Here is a 21,189-nt window from a genome sequence, read left to right on the forward strand (position 1 = left end):
AGTTCATTCATTTGACTTCAGATGGGAAAGTCTTATGCTAAATTTTAAATTCTCTGTGAATCCAGCAGGGTGAGTGTTACACAGATGTATTTGTTTCTGAAATTCAGTGGAGATAGAAACATGTTTATTGCTTCTGAAATCAAAATACATATTTTATAATATACATGTGAAAAAGGAGAAAGTAGAAAGGAGCCTGATTAAAATAAAAGAATTGAAAAGTTGCATGTCTGAGGTAGGTTAATATTGGATTTTTTTTGACATGTGGGAAGTACAGGTTAAAAAACCAAACTGACCACTGTCAGGGAAGTTATGTATGCACAGTCTTTTATGCAAACATAATCATGTCTCAGCTCAACTATTTATCTTTAATATAAACTTATTAAGGAAACCTATTGGTACAGCACATGTAAGGAACCTCACCGTTCTCCTGATTTTTGGGGGAGATCATTCTAAAATCCTTATCAGTTGATACTTCATCGTTCTCCGAGATGATGTTTCAGTATTTAAAGACAGGGTCTGTTAATTCCCTTCCCACATATATATATATTTTTTTTTTCATCACAGCTGAGCTGTTTTAAGTGGTTTCCATCCCTAACTGACTTCCAGCTGCTCACAATCCATACCTCCTCAGATGCATAAGCTGACAGCTTGTTTAATTACTTTCTAAGTTAGAATTATCTAGAGTCACTAAGTTGTCTCTTTCTGGATGGGAATGTTTTGACTACCCCAGGCTAACAAACAGTTACTTTGGAAGTTTTAATACCTGATCTGCGCAGGTAGATATCTGACATAGAAGCCCGGTGGCAACTGCTGGGAGTGAACTGAGAGGGGGGTGACCCCTTCCTCTCTTTCACCTGCAACCAGCATAGTATGTGTGATTGTTGTGCAACACAGTTTTCAATTAAAGAAATCAACTCTAATTAGACTTCTCATTACACTGTCTGCAGTTCCTCCTTCACTCTCTTCTTTTTTCTTCAGGCCTTATCACTTTCTCTTAGCTTGCTGAATGGAAAACAATTGAGGGTAGCAGAGGCCATAGTCTGTCAGAGCTGTGCTTACCAATGAGGACAGATATATCTAGTCCTTACAGCGCGTATTCACATTTCCCTGTCCCAGATACGCTTTTAAGAGACTTCCAAGAAGTGACTGCTCCCAGCTACACTCTCAGCTGCTAATGAATAGCTTCTCTCCTAGTAACACAGGTGTTGGCAAGCTCTGATGGTTCAGCGCTAATAAGAACTTAACGGAGAGGATTCTGTTGAGATTACTTTGGGTAGAGAATAATTTTATTTGCTCAGTACTTGTTGCAGAGAATGAAAATGTTCTGTGTCTTAGTAACAGAACTGAAAGATTATCCAGTTTTAATTACACTTCTGTTAATATTTATTGAAGTGCATTTTTATGACTTCTTATGATGATTTCTCATGAATTATAGTACTTAGTGTTTTGTAGTACTGTGTTTGGGCCTTCAACCATCAGTGCTCTGCAGAGATGGCAGTGGGGGGGATTCCCCCACCACCCAGTATAAAAGGTAGGCCTGTGATCTAATTGTCTGGCCTCCCTCTATCTTCATGGCAAAGAAGGAGTTATCTCAAGTGGAGTTTTCTTGGAACTTTTTTTTATGGTTCACTGTGGATGCTCTCAATATCTTAGACTTAATGCCTAATGTTTAAGCTGTTAGGGAAGAGGCAACCTGCTGGCACTGACTAAATCTGCAAAATTTTATCCTCGCTTGGCTTGGGAGTTTGGGCCTGTATTATGCCTTTCTTGTATTACTCAAACCTTGCTAAGATGACTTGTTAAGAATTGTTAATTTTCCTCATTGGCTTTTCTCTAATATTCCTTATTACCTCTGAGTGATTCACAAACAGGAATTTATTTCCTCACTCCCAGTGAAGTAAATTGGTATTTGATTTCCTTTTTAATGTTTGAGAATTGGAGAAAAGTGAAGCACATTCTTATTTAGGTGTTCATCTTGTTCAGCGTACTCTAGTTGTCTGATACAGTCACTGTCTAGGATGTGTTTTGGTGAGTCTTTTTCTGAAATACACAGCATTATAGAGCTGTGTGACTCATGTGGAACACTTGGAGAATGAAGACCCCAAAGGAGTGACCTCTCATTATAAACATATATGACGTCCTCAGCATAATGCAATCTCTGTAGCAGTTCCAAAGTCTTAATCCTCTAGCTTTTTGTCATAGTAATCTTGATACTATTCTCCTCACTTGTGCCTTAGCTTCTTCCGTACATAGGCTCCAGTTGCTGTAACAAATGATGTAGGAGTCTTAAAGATGACAGCTGCTTCGTTACACAGCACTAATTCATCACCACTGCACTTCTCAAGTCATGCACTGCATAGGAAAATGTCCTGTAGAAAAATAGGGTAATGGAATGGGGTATCATAATATGAATGCACCATGAGCTGAACTGTGTTTGCACAGACAACAGTAACGGTGTCATCTACTAACTTTGGAATAATTATGGTTTATAATTCTAGTGTTTTAGTTTTGTGGTGAGATGCAGCATCCTCAATCTTTAGAATAAAAAAATGCAGAAAAACAGCAAGAAAGAACAAATTCCTTGCATGCTATCAATTGCATATTCCTCTGGTTCAAATTCTTTAGATTTACAATATAAATGCATTGCTGCTTTGAGCAAAAGTACTTTATAGCCATGATATAGATGGTTATTCCCTCCGTAGGTCAGTCAGTTGACAAGTGTAAGATGTATGTTTTGCTAGTGAGTTTCTAAGCTGTTTGCCTGTCTACAGAAGAGTGGGAATCTGAATATCAAGCATATGGAGTGTGGCTTCATAAAAACATAGGAGGATCAATCACACTCCGTTTTTTGTTATCCTTACTAGTTCTGACCTGTCTCTTCTTGTGCATCACTCTTCTTAACCTCGTAATACTTAACATAGCATTTGTTCCACTAGGTTACCTACTCTGACCTTTAAACCAGTCTGCTGTAATTCTAGGAGCAGTCTTGCTTCTGCACTTTGCTAGCGGTTTCCTTCTCTCTGTGTATTCCCGCCTTTAGTTTAATCCAATTTGTCCCGTGAAAGTTGATTCATTCTCTGTCTTTCTACATGATGCAATATGGAAGGCACTGAGAGAGATATACTGGTGAAGTATCTGCTCACTTCTTATTCCTAGGCAGCTCTGGCCATAGCTGTCAGGCAGGTAAGGATGAGAAGGGAAAGTCTGGAGCTTAGGTATAGAACATACTGAGTGAACATTAAACTTTGGCAGAATTTAGCTGCCAGACTCTTAGTGTCCTCTGAGTAAATGTGGTCCAAATAGATGAACTTGGCCAAAGTTGGGTTTAAGATTTTTTGCTAAAAAGGATGTCAAAGAACATGTTGTCTGTTGCACTGCAACCCTGTTTTCAAATTCTTGCGCTAAAGAGTGGAAGCAATTAAAATTCTTTTAGTAAACAATTATGAGATTCTTTTTAACACAGAGAAACCAACATTTTTCACAGAAATATCAGTAGTATTATTGCTTTTGGCTTCCCCTCAAAAATTATGTAAGGCATGCAACTCACTTTGAAATTTTGATGGAATTTAAATTAAAAACAAGTATTTGTCCTATAGTAAATAATGTCAGGAAATGTTGACTGTAGGCAGTTGTCGTGGTTTAAGCCCAGCCGGACTAATCACCACACAGCTGCTCACTCACTCCCCTTCCTCAGCTGGACAGGAGAGAGAAGATATGAGGAAAAGGCTCGTAGGTCGAGATAAGGACATAGGGAGATCACTCACCAGTTACCATCATGGGCAAAACAGACTCGACTTGGGGAAATTAGTTTAATTTATTATCAGTCAAAAACAGAGTAGGATGAGAAGTAAAACCAAATCTTAAAAAAAACTAACACCTTCCCCCCCCACCCCTCCCTTCTTCCCGGGTTCAACTTCACTCCCAATTTTTCTACCTCTTCTCCCCGAGCGGCGCGGGGGGACGGGGAATGGGGATTGCGGTCAGTTCATCACACGTCGTTTCTGCCACTCCTTCCTCCTCACACTCTTCCCCTGCTCCAGCGTGGGGTCCCTCCCACAGGAGACAGTTCTCCACGAACTTCCCCAACGTGGATTCTTCCCACGGGCTGCAGTTCTTCACGAACTGCTCCAGCATAGGTCCGTTCCACGGGTTGCAGTCCTTCAGGAACAGACTGCTCCAGTGTGGGTCCCCTACGGGATTGCAAGTCCTGCCAGCAAACCTGCTGCAGCGTGGGCTCCTCTCTCCACGGCTCCACAGGTCCTGCCAGGACCCTGCTCCAGCATGGGCTTCCTACAGGGTCACAGCCTCCTTTGGGCATCCACCTGCTCCAGCGTGGGGTCCTCCACGGGCTGCAGGTGGATATCTGCTCCACCATGGACCTCCACGGGCTGCAGGGGGACAACCTGCCTCACCATGGTCTTCACCACGGGCTGCAGGGGAATCTCTGCTCCGGTGCCTGGACCACCTCCTCCCCCTCCTTCTTCACTGACCTTGGTGTCTGCAGAGTTGTTTCTCTCACATATTCTCACTCCTCTCTTCTCTGGCTGCTGCTTCCCAGTTTTTCCCCCCTTCTTAAATATGTTATCACAGAGGCGCTACCACAGTTGCTGATTAGCTCAGCCTTAGCCAGTGGCAGATCCGTCTTGGAGTCGGCTGGCATTGGCTCTATCGGACATAGGAGAAGCTTCTAGCAGCTTCTCACAGAAGCCACCCCTGTAGCCCCCCCTGCTACCAAAGCGCTGCCACGCAAACCCAATACAGCAGTGATAGAGTTTATCCATAATTGGAAGTCTTAGAATTTTTCACATATGTTTTCTGAAATTTTCATCTGAGTACTTTTCAAGTTACCTCATCATGTCTTAAATATGTAAGAAATATTCCAAAATAGCCATTTTTTACTTTACGAGAATTTTCTCAAATGTACCATGCCACTTTCTCTGAGGAATATTTCTAAAGTGGTATCACAATACCTGCTGGGTTTTTTTAAATTATTATCAAAACAGAAATCATTTCAGCTGGTTTAAGCATATGTACTTTTTGCATACAACTTTATATAAGGAAACACACCAAATGCATTCAGGTGGGTTTTTTGACAGGAAACTTTTTTTCATATAAACAGCATCAGTGACAATCATCGAACTTTTACAAAGAAATTAGCCTGATCTAGCCTGATCTGATATGGTCTTAAGGCTCAGGTTCAGTTGTCTAGCATATTTTTGAGCAATAAGTTATTAAATTAGTCACAATTTTATCAAATCATAGTAATTTTTTTTTTATATTGGAGCATTTGTCTGTTTGCATGTTCTGTTACAAGATGTGTATATCATTCAAATGCTTGATCTGCAACTTTGTTTTAGCTTGGAAGTGTGTCTTCAGTGTTCATGATGGGTTTTTTTAGCCTTCCATCCCATCCCACCCTCGTGCACTGCATGACACTCAGAATGGAAAGCAAGCATTTCCTGTTTCCAGATCAGTTTTAAAAATGTAGGTTTCCAGATTGTAGGACTGAAGTCATTCTCATGTTGCCAAGTCTGGAGAGGGCTAGTGAGAAACATCTCCAAAAGTCTTACTCTAATTTTTAGCCTCTTAGCCTGTGCAATTCCTAATAAAGCTCAAGAGTTTCAGCAGCAGTGGAACAGGGACAAATTAGGGGGATTAGTTATTAATATCCTTGTAGGGGATGCTGGATATACAGTGTATTGTATTTAGTGGCTACAGTCTCTGACTGAGATGGACAAATCATCATAAATGGAGAACTTCGATTTTTCTCTAAGAAGTCCATAACACAAAGGAGCAACTCCCATTTAATAGAAAGGTCATTTAGGAATGAAAATTGTTGAGGCCATTCATACCCTAAAAGACTTAAGGACAAATCTTTTGGGATTTTTTTCACCTAGTTTGAGGCATATAAACATAATTTCTTAACAAGACAACTTCTCAACCTGCTTCTGCTTTGCTTCTTATTTAAAATGTCAGAACGACTGATAAAGTAATTGCGTTTAACAGGAGAAAGCAACCTGTGTTTATAACACATCACTGCTCAAATGGCAAGCAATACTTATGGGGTGTTTCCAAGTTTTAAAAGCTCTGTGGTTCAGTTCAGACAGGTCTGAAACCCACACTCTCTTGGACCAGTGGCTCTTAGATGCCATTCCATTCTGTGTTGGCTACCTGTGCAGCCAAAAATAGAAAAGAAAGAACCCAAGGAGATAACTAAATACCTAAGTGAACTAATTTTTTGTCTTGACACATTGGAAAACCTTTGTTTTATTTGTTTGTGTTTTTCCATCAAGTATCTGCTCCAGCTATTCTAGACAATTTTTCAAGTTAAAGTGCAGTCTCTAAAATTTTGTGTAAGGTGGTGAGTGAATGGGGAGAATTGAAGGGCATCCCTTTGTGACTTGGAACACCCATCCCCTAGCATAAGGTAAATTTTTTAATCCATCTTCTAGAAAGAAATAATTTTTCATAACCATCATTTATAAGAACAAATTAGAAGAGTGTGTGGCACCTAGTATATTTTGGGTTTTTTGCACTATCCCAAGTTCCTGTCTAGGTTTTTCGATGGACTTTCACTTGAAATATAATCCATGTGTAGGTATTTTTCCCAAATTCCTGCAGATCTTTTTAAACATTCAATACAATCAAAATATTTAGTAATCAGTGCTGGGGAACCTTATAGATCTAGAGATGATAAGAATTAGTATGGCAAAGGGGGCATTTCCAAGGATGGTTGTGGACTAAGAGAGTAGCGCGTTATTGAAAGAGGTTACCTGGGGAGGTTCTGGAAGCTCCATGCTTGGAATTTTTCAAGGCTCAACTAGCCAAAGCCTGATGTGACACAGTGCTGACAACAGCCCTGACCTGAGCAAGGGGTGGGACTTCATGATCTCCTGAGGTCCCTGCCAACCAGAATTCTTGTGGTTCTGTGATTGGGCAATACCCTTCTAGTACTTGTACAGTATCCCTTTTCAGTACAGCCATTTATAACCCTGTCTATACCTTTATCAAGTTTTTTGCTCCAGGAGGCTTGTGATCAGATTCTGTGTTTGAGAAGAAGGGGATTCTTTTGTCACTACTTATTTGCATAAGATATCTTGCTTCCCTGTCAACTGAACCCTGTTAGTGTCACACAGAGTGGCATGTGCTTATATACATGCATTTCACTGAGGGGAATACATTGTTCACCACAGTAACTATAATTCTTGCAGATACATTGCCTGTAGGCAATTTTGCACTCTTTATTTCTTTTTTCACTAGCATCTCACATACACTGTTCTGCAGTTACGGAAAGACTAGGTAGCAGCATGTGAACATTGATCTTCTATTATTTTGTTGTCAACCATGAATCACAGGGATCATAAGTTTGACTTCCGCTTAGGTAAAAGATACCTTAAAATGAAGTGTTCAGTTGAATATATACTCAAATTGGAGTAGAATTTTGGACAGTGCATTTCAGACAATGCAATAATTCAAGTAAAAAACACCCAAACCACAACACAACTTGATGTCTTGAAATAATTTTATATGTATAAATAATATTCAAGTTTTAAGCTTAATGTACTTATGCTTCAAAATATTATCTTGAAATTCTGATCCTTCCACAAATCAATGGTTAAATTTATTTTAGGAAATCTTCCTTGTTAGTATAAGAATGTGTACATTAGCTTAGTATATGTTGTTTTACAAGGCATTTTTTTTTTGATATTCTGAGATGATCTGTGACTGCAGTGGTTTCATAACAGTCCTTTGCTTCTACAATGTAACAATCAGTTTTGAAGGAACACTAACTTGGAGATATTATTATTCCAGCTTTACACATTACTTACTATCACACTTTTCTCTTACATTTAGTGAGGTGAATAACACCAGCTTCAGTTAAAAAAAAAAAAAAAATTAATTCAGGTAGTTTAAGTTGTTGTAAATCTATTTATAAATATTTCAAGATTAGCTTCTTTTGAATGACCATATTCAGGATAGAGTTGTACCCCACAGAAATCACTAGAGTTTATTTTCACGCAGTTTGTTGAGGTGACATTCCACCTTTTGTTCTTTAGTTTTTAAAAATTAGGCCAAAGACTGCTGCAATATGTATTGGAATTTACTTGCCTGCTTAGAACAAGCCAAATACATTGTGTCTGCTCTGGTTTTTGTTTTTGTCCCAGAAGATATTTTTGTTTAGCAACCATTATTTATTGAATTTATTTAAAATTCTCAGGGAATTTTTAAAGGGACAGCCATCTGCCCCCCTTCCTTGTTCTTCCCCTCCCGACTTTTTAAAAAATCTCCAAGGCCTCTAGAAATTACACAAAATCTACTGAGGGGGAATTGTCATCACATACAAAAGTCTCAGATTAGCTCTTTTCCCTAAGTTTAATTCAATTTCAAAATTGTTTGTGTGTGGAAAATATAACTAGTTTACAGTATCACTGCTTAACTTCATCTGAGATCTACTTAGAGTCCCATAATGAAACAACATTTGCCCATGGATTTTGTTCATTTTGTACTCCAGTGATTCGTCATCACTTTAGCAATGATTTGTTTTTAAAGGACAAGCCTGGAGAATTTCTGTTGACCGTCATCTGTTCTCTGGGTCTGACATAAGTAATTTTCCAGCTATAAATATTTTGTGTTCTGTAATCCATTCTACATTTACTTTTCCTGTTTGTTCTGTTGTTCACCAAATAATGTTGTTGAATGCTGTTTACCTTTGAGACCACTCTGTGGCTTCTCCACATACCTATGCCTAAGGACGTTTGGGTTTGCTTCAAGATCATTGGTAATTTTCTCATTGTGACACTTCAGGTTTACCTTCTTACATAGTTTATTTCTTTTGTTATTTTATAACTGCCTTTCCCTACATTAAGGCTGATTTCAAATCCACTAAATGAGGGTACTAGGAGGTGTCGGAAGCACAGTATGTTCAAGCACAGCTTCATGACTGCTCAAAACATGACATAAAGTATTTGGGAAATGGGGAAAATAGTCTATGGTGAAATATTAGTGGAAGCCCAGGGAGACAAAGTATTCCTTGAACTGGTTTCCTGAAAAGTTTAGAGCCTTCATAAATAGGCTGGAGGTCTAGGATAGATTTTTAAGTAAGAAAGAAGTCAAGACATTTTGATGATTATTTAAAAGAATTAGTGAAGAAATAAATAAGTAGGTAAATTGGAATCAAAACACTCTGAGAAACATTTGACATGTCAGACAAAATGCTTAAAAATATGCTTGAAGTATCTTTTGATAGTGGATGAATAAGTAAAAATGACGAAGGAGAGTTTTCCTCCCCTTTGGATGTTATCTATTTTGAGAAGCTATGGAATATAATGCCAGTGGCAGCAACTAAAGTAAATCTGTGTATTTATATTAGATAATGCCTTAGTGTTATAGTGGAACATTTTTTCCCAGACCATGGGTAGTGGGCACGAATTGATTATGAAACTATGTATTTTCCTGATTTGTCCATTGGCTTCTTTTGTACTTTCAATATTTAAACCTAAAGGTTAAAAGACTAAAGTTTTTCAGTGTTACAGTGAAGAAAAACTACATCATGAATTGATGTGCTCCATTGGTCAGGTCCGCAGAATGCTTAAATAAATGAAAATTTATCCTAGAGATGATCCTTAATGCATTTATGCATTATGTCAAAGTAGCAGGGATTAAAGTACTTCCTGTCACCATGATTGAACTGCTTTCTTTATGAATTTCCAAGGAATACTTGATTTGTGTGCTCTTTAAATTTCAGTGTATTTATAAAACATAGGCCTAAATCGTTGGCAATGGTTTGGTAAAAAATGTTGCTGTTTAGAACTTCTGTCACATCTTCCAGATTCTGCACTTTGAAATCAGTAGGATTTTCAACCATTTGAAAATTGAGCACTGAGAATCCTAAACTAGATTGTCTCACAAATGCTATATTCAGAAGTCTTGTAGCTTTTTTGGTAAGCAAATGTTAATTAAAAAGGGATGGATCAAAACAGCTGGTTTGAGATTACTGGATAATGGGTCATGCAGTGCTTTGAGAGATAGATAGATAAATATATATAGCTATAGATATAGATATATAGATAGATAGATATAAAAAGTGCAGGGAACAAGCAAGACTAGACTAGAACCTTGAAGGAATGCTTCAGACTTTGAACACTGTGTTTGATATGGTAGCAGATACACAGATAAATCAGCAGGATACAGGGGACCTGCCATGTGCAGGGCAGTAGACATAAGAATAATTGTGAAAGCTGTATTCATAATTCAAGAGATGAAAGCTGGTCACTGTTTGCTTTATAGAAAAAAAATAGACTCCTGGAACTGATATTTTCTTTCTCAGTTCCATAATATCAGGAAACACAGCTATTGTGAGAGGCAGAAGATGGGAATCCATAATAACTTTGCTCCGCCATCACTCTGCTGTGTGACCCCTAAAAATTAATTTATCGTGCCTCAGTTTCCCCATCTGTAAAAGCAATCCTGATGTGTTCGCCACACAAACGTTTTGAGATTTCTGAATAAAATACTCTGCACTGATGCTGTATATTTACAGGTGTGTATTAGTCTGCCTCTTTAAAAATTTTTTTTGTGTTAGATTCTTTTTTCTGCTTATTCATTTTGTTTTCTTGTTAATGTTAATTTCCTTTTTTTGTTGTTTTTATATTTACTCTTTCTCCTAATAGCACCAGCAATAAAAATGATCAATGGTCCATTCTTCATGCACATGATAAAACAGAAACGTATGTGTATTTCGATGCAGTGCGACCTTTCTTTTTTTTTTCCTTCATATTTCGTTACAGATCAGGGAATACAATGGACAGATGCAGGGAATTACCAGTGTGGGATTTGCATCCTTGACGTTTGATGGAACTGTAGGAGCGCCAGTAGTTCCTCGAACCTCTAGCAAATTGTACACTTTCATGGATGAAGAACAGAAAACAATAGAAGAATTACGTGTTTGGGCAGCCAGTAATCTTTCCATCTCTGGACCAGCAGCAAAATTGTCTGCTGTTCAGCCAATGCTGTTCTTTGATCTCACTTGCCAGCTGGTAGGAAAAGCAAAAGTGGATGGATCTTCTTTTCTTCTAAAGGTAGACTTATTTTTTTAAATAATTTGTTAGATTTATTTATTAAGACATTGTGGTTCAGTTTTTGATAAAACAGACATATTCATTGATTTAAATAATGTTATGTAGATAAATATTTCAAGGTTAAGCAAATTTATGATCATTGACCATTTTATTTTTATGAAAACAGAACAGAAATCCCAGCTCTCTTTAAAGTTGTTGATCTGATTTATTTCTTCAGAGAGGTTTTGTAAGATGGCATTGGTATGGATCATTGTTTCACAAACATTTGTAGATAATTACTGCAAGATTTCTTAAAATTGAAAAAATTGTTAGTTTTATAGCTCAATTATCGCTCATTTTTCTAGATCTGCTGGATATAATCAATGCAGTAAGTAGCACTATCTAGAAAATGAATGAATGTATTACGTTACCTATCTTGATGGATTTTAGGTAGCTTCTTTTAGTTATACATAAGCGCTTTGGGGATCAGAGCTCACTGAAAGTACAAAATGCAAAGTGCCACACAACCGGAGAGTACTTTCCAAGGGTGATCCTTATCATCAGCTAAATAAAAAGGAGGTCTGCATAATTTTCCTGGTTTTAGCTCCAGATATATCAGTCTGGTGTTATTCTGAAACTCCTCTGTATTTCTTTTTCTTTCTTTTATAAGTTTAATTGTTAAAATGTAATTGATGAACAGCCTGTTATTTTCCATTTTATGACTTCATAAAATTATTTATTGGTTCTACCGTATTAGGCTGTATTGTTACAACACTTTTAGAAACAGCACACTGCATTATTCCTTCATTAAAGTAGCAAAGGTTTTTCTCTTGCAAAATAATGCATGCACTACACAGAAACAAACCTTAAGTGTCATCCTGTAATATGCTTTTCAGGTGTTACAAATATTTCCATTTAATTATCCCTTGTGAAATAGATGTCAAATGAGACCCAGTAAAATTTCAGAACTTTGTGGACTGTAATTAAGTTGTTCATTAATAAGTATATGTTCAGCATTGAAGGACCCTTTGCAAGGACAGAGACAAGTGCTTTCTTAAATTATTAATATTTCTTTACACTCTTTTCTGTGTTGTAAGATTTGAAGTCGATTTTGTCAGTTTTGTGTAGTAAAGATAATGACTTTGGGGAGGAAAGCTTAGGATAGACTTAAGAAGGTATACGTTTGAAATCAAATAACAGTAGATTGGAGCCCAAGTCTTATGAGGAGCAGCTGAGGGAACTGGGATTGTTCAGTCTGGAGAAGAGGAGGCTGAGGGGAGACCTTATCACTCTCTACAATTACCTGAAAGGGGGTTGCAGAGAGGTGGGTGTTGGTCTCTTCTCCCAGGTGACTAGCGACAGGACAAGAGGAAATGGCCTCAAGTTGCGCCAGGGGAGGTTTAGGCTGGATATTAGGAAAAATGTCTTTACTGAGAGAGTGGTGAAACATTGCAATAAGCTGCCCAGGGAAGTGGTGGAGTCACCATCCCTGGAGGTGTTCAAGGAACGTGTGGACGTGGCATCGTGGGACATGGTTTAGTGGGCATGGTGGTGTTGGGTTGATGGTTGGACTTGATGATCTTGCAGTTCTTTTCCAACCTTAATGATTCTGTGATAAATCAAGTTTTCTGATACGTAATTCCTTTGACAGTATATTTTTTAGTAGTATAAAATATTAAATACTTAAATCTGTATTGAAATACATCAGAAAAGCTTAACAATGGTAGATTAACATTGGTATTCCCTTGCTAATTTCCTCCATTTTTCCAGCATGGTAAAATCCATTTCTCATATCAAATGTTGGTTGTGGTAGAAGAGAAGCCTTTTTAAAAAATTGTAGGCAGATCTCTGATTATTTTGTTGATTCACTAAACAAAAAACCCAAATTCAATACCAGCTCAAATGGAGTGATCATTAAATATTATTATTATATTATTTTGGTTATACTTTTCTGTGGTGGGTTGACCTTGACTGGATGCCAGGTGCTACCAAGTCGCTCTATCACTCCCCTCCTCAGCAGGACACGGGGATAGAAAATAAGATTTTAAAAAAACCCTCATGGGTCAAGATGAGGACAGGGAGATCACTGACCAATTACCGTCACAGGCAAAACAGACTTGACTTGGGGAAATTAGTTTAATTTATTACCAGTCAAAATCTAGAGTAGGATAATGAGAAATAAACCCAAATCTTAAAAACACCTTCTCTCCACCCCTTCGGTCTTTCCGGGCTCAACTTCACTCCTGATTTTCTCTACCTCCTCCTGCCGAGCGGCACAGGGAGACAGGGAATGGGGATTGCGGTCAGTTCATCACACATTGTTTCTGCCGCTCCTTTCTTCTCACACTCATCCCCTGCTCCAGCGTTGGGTCCCTCCCAGGGGAGACAGTTCTCCACAAACTTCTCCAACATGGGTCCTTCCCACAGGCTACAGCTCTTCACAAACTGCTTCAGCATGGGTCCATTCCACAGGGTGAAGTTCTTCAGGAAAAGACTGCTCCAGCGTGGGTCCCCTGTGGGTTCACAAGTCCTGCCAGCAAACCTGCTCCAGCGTGGGCTCCTTTCTCCATGGGTCCACAGGTCCTGCCAGGAGCTTACTCCAGCGTGGGCTTCCTACAGGGTCACAGCCTCCTTTGGGCATCCACCTGCTCCAGCGTGGAGTCCTGCATGGGCTGCAGGTGGCTATCTGCTCTACTGTGGACCTTCATAGGCTGCAAGGGGACAGCCTGCCTCACCATGGTCTTCACCATGGGCTGCAGGGGAATCTCTGCTCCGGCACCTGGAGCACCTCTTCCCCCTCCTTCTTCACTGACCTTGGTGTCTGCAGAGTTGTTTCTCTCACTCCTCTCTTCTCCAGGTGCCATTGCGCAGTTGTTTTTTGACCCCTTCTTAAATATGGTAACCCAGAGGTGCTACCATCGTCGCTGATGGGCTCGGTCTTGGCCAGCGTTGGGTCCATCTTGGAGCCAACTGGCATTGGCTCTATCGGACACAGGGGAAGCTTCTAGCAGCTTCTCACAGAAGCCACCCCTGTAGCCTCCTGCTACCAAAACCTTGCCACGCAAGCCCAAAACAATTTTATGATTATTTAAATTTATCATGTCATTCCAAGTATATCAGTTATATTAATGGTTGATTATACCATAAAATATAATGATTATTTTAGGCATTGAGCTTATGTATTTAGTGGGGATTGCTTTGAAGACAACTAAAATGAATTTGAGTGATTTTGTGTATCACCCATAGCATAATTTTAAATATTACGCTTGATAGGTTAATTGGGATATGCACAGCACCTGAGGCTGACATGGCATGAAGAAGGTATCTCTAACCTGTTAGTGCTTAGTTTTTCTAAGAATTCTGTTATTCAAACTGATGGAGACTAAAAAACTCACACTAGAAATTATTCTATCATTTATGCCTTTCATAAGAGTTTTACTATTATTCTTTTCTTCCCTTCTGTCTGTCAGTTAAATTGTCTACGTTAAGCTGTGTCATACAATTAGCATACTCTGCCAAAGAGAGAAACAGGTTTCACTCTGTCTCCTATTTCAGTGTTTTGCCAACCATGGTGATCAAAAGTTGTCGCTAACTATTCCTTAGCTCCAGTCTGTTCATGGCTAGTAACGGAACCATTTGCTGTTTCTTATCCAGAATTAATTTAATCAGTGTTGTTTTTTAGACCAGTGTTGATTTTTGAAACCAGGGCTTCTGTGTTTTCATCCATAATTTGAGTAAAGTGAAGCTGGCAAGCTCCTGAGTTAGAGAGCTTGATCTGTTTTCATATTGTGTAAGTAAAAAACAAAACCAACTATTTCCCTAAGGATTTTTTTTTTTCTTGTAAAGAAAGCTTACTGGCTTACAAATTCCTCCAAAAGGTGTCCTGATGCTAGCCCCATTAGTTCCTCTGGCATTTTAAATTTAAGGACATTTTAAAGCTAAGTAGTCATCCGTGTATCTGACAGGGAGCATTCAGGTTATTTCAATTCATTTGTCAGATCCGTCTCTTAAGTGTAGAACTACCAAAGTGTCCCAAGTAAAGCCATTTGAAAAATAATGGGAAACTTGACAAACTTAAGGTTCTTTATTTTGTCAAAGTGACTGAATTCATTATATATATGCATTAAATCTATGTTTCTCAAGCTCAGTTCTGGGAAAGGTTTGATAATTCAAGCCATGGGCAACCTCTCTTTCACAGGTGGTTTTAAGTATTTCATGGTACAGGATCAGAAGATAATAGGCTTTTTTTAATCGGTGGCAGCATGCGCCACCTCATTATTTGGGTCATTCAGAATACACTCTTATTTAGGAATATTAATTTGATATTATGGGGCATTTTCACTGTGAACAGTTTTCCCTTTTATCTCTTGATTTGGGATGAGTATTTCAACCGTGAGTTATTCTCAGTGTATGTACACATGGCTTTACTGATTCTTAAATCTTTTCCTGTGGGTCTTTTTATCCACAGCAGTTAAGCATATAAGGGGTAGAAACCCTTCAAAAGTTAAGCTTTGGTGTCTTTTTTTCTCCCCCTCTGCAGTGCCTAACTCATGGGACAAAATGCCTTGGTATCAGAAACTGTCTGAAAATTAGCTTCTGTTGAACCTATGTGCATGAAATACTATGAAATGCAGCATTTCAGTCTCATAGTCCAAATGCCTCTAGATTTTTCTTTTTCTATGCCAGTGTTTCAGAGCATTACTTCTGTTGTCTTTGAGAAGAGTATATCTTCGGGAACTCAGGAGACCATAGTTTACAGAATATATCATAAGCAGCTATCACTGAAATTTTAATGTTTAAGGAGTACGATTTTGGTTCCAAAGTGCTAAGTCTGTTGGTAATCTCACTTTTTCACAATAACTTTGGTAGCTCAAAAATAACTCTATTGATATTTCAATACTTAAGGGTATCAAGTACTTAGATTTAGGCAAACAATTTTTAGAATCCTCGTTATTAAGTATATGTTAACTACTGATGTTTTTCTAATACGTTCTGGATAACTAGCAGTGTATACTGATATAGGAGATCATCGGTAATTAAGGGAGTATATGCTGTGTGCTCAATCGTCACATACTGTAGCTGGAGTGGTTAAAAAAAACCTATAGCAGGATTAAAATATTGACTGACAGTTCTGCATATGGTGAATTCTAATAGTTGTAACTGCTGGATAAACAGTTGAGGTTTTGCTAGCACTGATTTTTTTTTTTTTTAATTATTAACAAATCCCAGGTCTTAACACTTGATCAAATTCTCTATAGAGGTTATTTTATACTCTGTGAAGAATAATAATAATAAAAAAATCCCATAAAATCTAATTTAAGTAACTTAAGGACTTAAAACTGAGACTCCAATTAAGATTTCTTATTGTTATCAAATTTTAATCAAACAACAAATTTGTTAAAAAAATAAAAGTTACTTAAAATCTCAATCTAAAGTATTCTGAGCATATTGAAATAGTTCATTTGCATTGCAGGTATGGGACGGCACAAAATGTCCCTACCCAACATGGAAGGTGCCTGTGGAAGCAAGAGACCTGGAAGGAGAAAAAGTTCTTCTTCATCAGCTGCGAAATCTGACTGTGGACATTCTAGTCTATGATAACCATGTACAACTGGCAAAATCACTTAAGGTAATGCACAGTTTGGTATTTCTAACTCTCATTTTGTGGCCTGTTTTCTGCTTAGAACTTAATTCAGAGAATGTATCAATTCAGTTCTGCTGTTAAATAGTTTCAAATGTTCCTCTTTATCTTTCAGTGTATTTCCCATACATTTTGTTTAAATGCAGAACTTCTTCAACATGTGTAAAACAGCCTTATTACCCTAAAATTGCCATGAAAAAAATTCTTCCAATTAACCAGTTCTTTCCAGACACTGTAATATCATATATAATCCTGTGAAAATAATGCACTCAGAAAATTTATTCTATGCTTTAGAATTATTTTTTAAATGAGATAAAGTGGGGTTAAACTTGTAGTCCCATTAAAGGCCCGTAATTCTAAAGTCAATAAAAGATTTTCTGTTCTATAAACTTCTGCAATTTGCAGTGCAATCTTCATTTAGTGGGTCAGTAATGTTGATTATGCTTAGATAGAGAAAACAACATAATTAAACATTTGATCTTCAGCAATACTGCCATCTTGCTTCTGAATACAGTAAATTAGCAAAAAATACATCTTTCATTTTATGCCTTGCCCTCTATACCCAAACGTCGTTTTTAAGAAAGTGTTTAGCAGACATGCTAAATAAAGTTAAGTGATAACCATTTGTTAGGCTGGGGCTATCAGCAGACATGAAATCAATTTGCTATAGTAATGCCCATTCATAAGTAAATGACACAGCAAAAAAACTTGCCTTTGTGTAAGAATTCGTAACAAAATTTACAGAAGTATTTCATTACTTACAGGTTCTCTTCCAGAATTTTTCTCTTGCTAACTGGTGTAATCTATTGATATAAATAAGTGCTGATGTTCCAGTGAAGCAATGTCTTGAAAATTAAGGGAAAAATATTTTAATATTAATAAAACTTATTTTCTTGAGTAGCTGATTATACTCCCTTTATTACTCTCTCCCATTTATATTCAGGAATTCCTATTGAATATGTGGTACATGGGATGTCTTCATCAGGTCCCAATTTTTTTCCTTCCTTATAGGAAAGGAAGCCCTTTCTTTCTTACCTCTGAAGTATCTGTGCCTTTGCTAGATACTAATGCACTGTCTGTGCAGCTCTAATGTCAAAGGAAACTCTGAAGAAACCTGGTTTGACCTACTGAGCAGCATGGGCTGTTTTTCTCCTTCTGGCTGTGTCCAAAGTTGCAGTAGTTTCACTCATGCAAGCTGTCAAAGTTTTAAGTTAGATCATTTTTGAACATTGCTTTTTAGTAGATTGTGTTAGTGGAGTTACTGAAGAAAAAGTGCTGATATCCTAACAATTAAACTTCAGGAAGATTTATTAAGTTCAGGTTGCAATTGCAATACCTGCAATTAATTTTATTTCACAGAATAATCTGAAGATAATAAAATTTTGGGAGACTTTTCCTAAAATGGAAGATTTAATAAAAGATTTGTTTTTAAGTACTAGCAGAAATCATGTCATATCATAAGAAAGTATGATTGAAATAGTCTATATTAATCTGTATAATATTTTATTTAGTTCAGGGTCTTGTTACGCAAAGATTTTTTTTTTTTTTTTAAAAATCATTTATGTAGAAGTGTAAAATTGGAGAGCATTTAATGTTTGCGTGTCTACCTTCCCAAGTGTGAACACGAGAACAGTGTGGACAGAAACTGTACTAGATGTTTTTCCAGTTTATGGTTTCAGAAACAATAAAAGTACACTATTTCTCAGCCATCTCTTCTGCATTTGACAGTAGCTTAGAATTGCCTTTTTTAATGTAAATCGTTATGGAATTGTTAGGTTATACTCTCCCATATTGTTGCATACCATTTGCAATGACAGTTGCAGCTCTGAAATGATGTTTTATGTAGGAACAACCCGTTTTACACAGCCTTGATACCAAGAAGGGCAGATTGAAAAAAAACCTGAAATATTTGTTCTTATTTTAAAATTATATTGTAGGCACATGTTTAGACAAAGAAGCTCTCAGTAAGCACTGCATTCTCGAGAAAGTGGGTAACGTATTACAGAGAATTTTTAGCAAATCCTGGAGCACAGTGTCAGGGATATTGATTCAAGCTTTTGTTAAAAGCTCCTTGTTTGGCTTGTCTGTCCAGAGAACAGTGAAGATATGAGCATTTTATCCCTTTTTCCGAGACAGTCAAATAATATTTACAATTTTCAATAGAGAGAACTTCAGTAATATTGAAGGTATGCTACAGTTGATACCATAAGTAGACTTTTTGTCCCCTGTATTTACTGGCCTCCCTTTCCTGCTGGTTAAGATTGTGGCTTTTCAGCATTTGCTGCCTTAGCAGAACACAAACAGAATTTTCAGAAATCTCATCTCTGAAGTATATTATTTCCTGGGGCATAAAGGCACGAGCAAGAGCTACAACTAAGCAAAGACAATGGTGTTCACTGCTTTTTCCCGAATTTATTTCTTCCTCTGGCTACCTGGGGTGCATGAGGCTTTCTCGTTATTCTAGGAACCCCAGCCTGCAACTAAGTCTCCGGAGTACAGTTGCTCCCCATAGGCTGTAGTTTGTTATTCTTCAGCCTTTCTTATTACAGTTTTCCCAGAGGTTCTCAGGATTCACTGACTTTGACATACAACTTGGGAATAGGTCTGTGGCATGTGTTTCTCATCTGGGGCATTTTGCTAGATGGTAAGCATCAAGGTGAGTGAGCATCAGTGGTCAGTCAGTGCACAGTAGGGGTCCAGCTGTCCACAGCTGGTTGGAGATTTCCTTATGTACTGTCATTCATTGAATATGTGGTACTGTGCATTCCTCTCACGGCTTCATACCGTCAATTTTGTGTTCCCATGCGTTTTCTAGATAGTACAATTAAAACAATTAACATTGAGCATGCATACAAGTCCTAGTCCATAGTTTCACAGTATTTGCTTCGTGTTTTGTATCTTCAGATGCAGAATTTGAATATTTTCAGCTGTTCCTCCCACTGTATACAATGTCATGTCTTTTTTGATAGTAGTTTGGACTAAGAAGTCTTGCTTGCTTTTCTCGTGTCTGAGACACATTTCCAACCTGCAACTTATGAGTTACATGACTGTAATATCTAGCTTCATATTTTTCAGGCCTGGGTAGCATTCCTTTGACCTTTCAGTGTCATTTTCCCCACTTCTGTCTTTGTACTCATTAAAAGGGAAAAAAACCCACACCACAACACCCCCCCATTCCATCCCCAAGTCTTCCAAACCCTTTAATGAATTTAAGTTGGTAATTTTTATTGCAAAGGACCACACCCAAATGCTGTGTATATGCTTCCTCTCATTTGCAAAAAGTTGTGCACAATTTACTCAGTAAAATTAGACTGTTGATATGATAAAAAGATGTCAAAGAAATTTCACTGAATATCTTCAACCATAAAATAGGCATAAAAATTAGTACAGATGATTTTGTTAAGTGATTCCTGTAGATGAAAACACCCTCTTGTCATGAGTGTCTTTCTGGCCAAATGTAAACGTTTAACTGCCATGATAAATGACCGTTCCAAATTCATCAGGATTTTAAATGTGAACACAGCCCTATATGTTTTGAAATAACTATGAGAATTTGCTACACTAAAAAGTTGTTTTAGTTGGCTAGTTACAGGGAACTGCATAAGTGTCATCTTCATTTTAATTCTTTCTAGCCTTAATATGTTTTTTTTTAAATAGTCATATTTGAATTAGACTGCAAATAGGGTATTAGTATATTTTATATTACTGCAAGAAATGTATTCTTATTGCTTTAGTATCATTTTAAATGAACATGCTCTAAATAAGGTAGGTAGTTCATGAACAAAACTGCTGTAAAGTCAAGTAAGGAGTTGGTTTTGTACTAGATTTTAGTGATGGCTCTGTAAATCATGGTGTTTACTTTAATGTAGACTTGAATTTCTTCTCAGTCAAGTATATAAAGTGTGCTCGGTGTGCAGGCATTCTGAAAACAACAGAAATACAGTAACGCTTTTAGCCGTAACACCCACGTTTGCTCGCCACTGTTAACGGTAAGCAATGCTGCCTCACAAAGGAATTCACGGAAATTGCACTCCGTCTTGCACAGTCAGATCTGGTGGTCTGTGTTGACATTCATAACCTTCTGGACTTCTTCAGTATTTGGCAACACTGATTATAATGCATCTCTTCAGTATAGTTCTAATTAATATTAAAATATTTAAAATAATAATATATTCAGAAAAGGGATCTACTAAAATGCATGTATAGGAAGATACATTTTTATAGTGATCATAAATCTTGGGAAGTTGAGTGTTGCACTCAAACGTGTAATTTGGTTGACTTTTGCATGAATTTTAGCACGCAAGTTTAGGAGGCAAAACCAACATTTTGTATTCTTGGCTTCTGGGCTCTCCTCTCGTGTTTAATGTTTTAAGTTTGTGCGTATAGTAAATACTTAGTTTTTTCTTACATTGTTTTTGAAAGAAATTTTTCAATTCCAGTTGACTTTTTCCTGCTTATATACAAATTACTCTTAAAAAAAAAAAGGTCATT

The 21,189-nt window shown here is 37.5% G+C and overlaps 1 protein-coding gene across 1 annotated transcript in view; it reads left to right on the forward strand.

The window, feature by feature from the left end:
* The window catches only part of POT1 (protection of telomeres 1), an 88,596-nt gene that overhangs the window by 42,525 nt on the left and 24,882 nt on the right, over positions 1 to 21,189 (forward strand). The window contains exons 9-10 of the mRNA XM_059816364.1: positions 10,788 to 11,078; positions 16,531 to 16,686. Of these exons, the coding sequence (XP_059672347.1) occupies positions 10,788 to 11,078; positions 16,531 to 16,686 (447 nt within the window). The remainder of the gene's footprint in view (positions 1 to 10,787; positions 11,079 to 16,530; positions 16,687 to 21,189) is intronic.

This window comes from Gavia stellata, chromosome 4 (genome assembly GCF_030936135.1).
Source record: "Gavia stellata isolate bGavSte3 chromosome 4, bGavSte3.hap2, whole genome shotgun sequence".
Taxonomy (NCBI): Eukaryota; Metazoa; Chordata; class Aves; order Gaviiformes; family Gaviidae; genus Gavia; species Gavia stellata.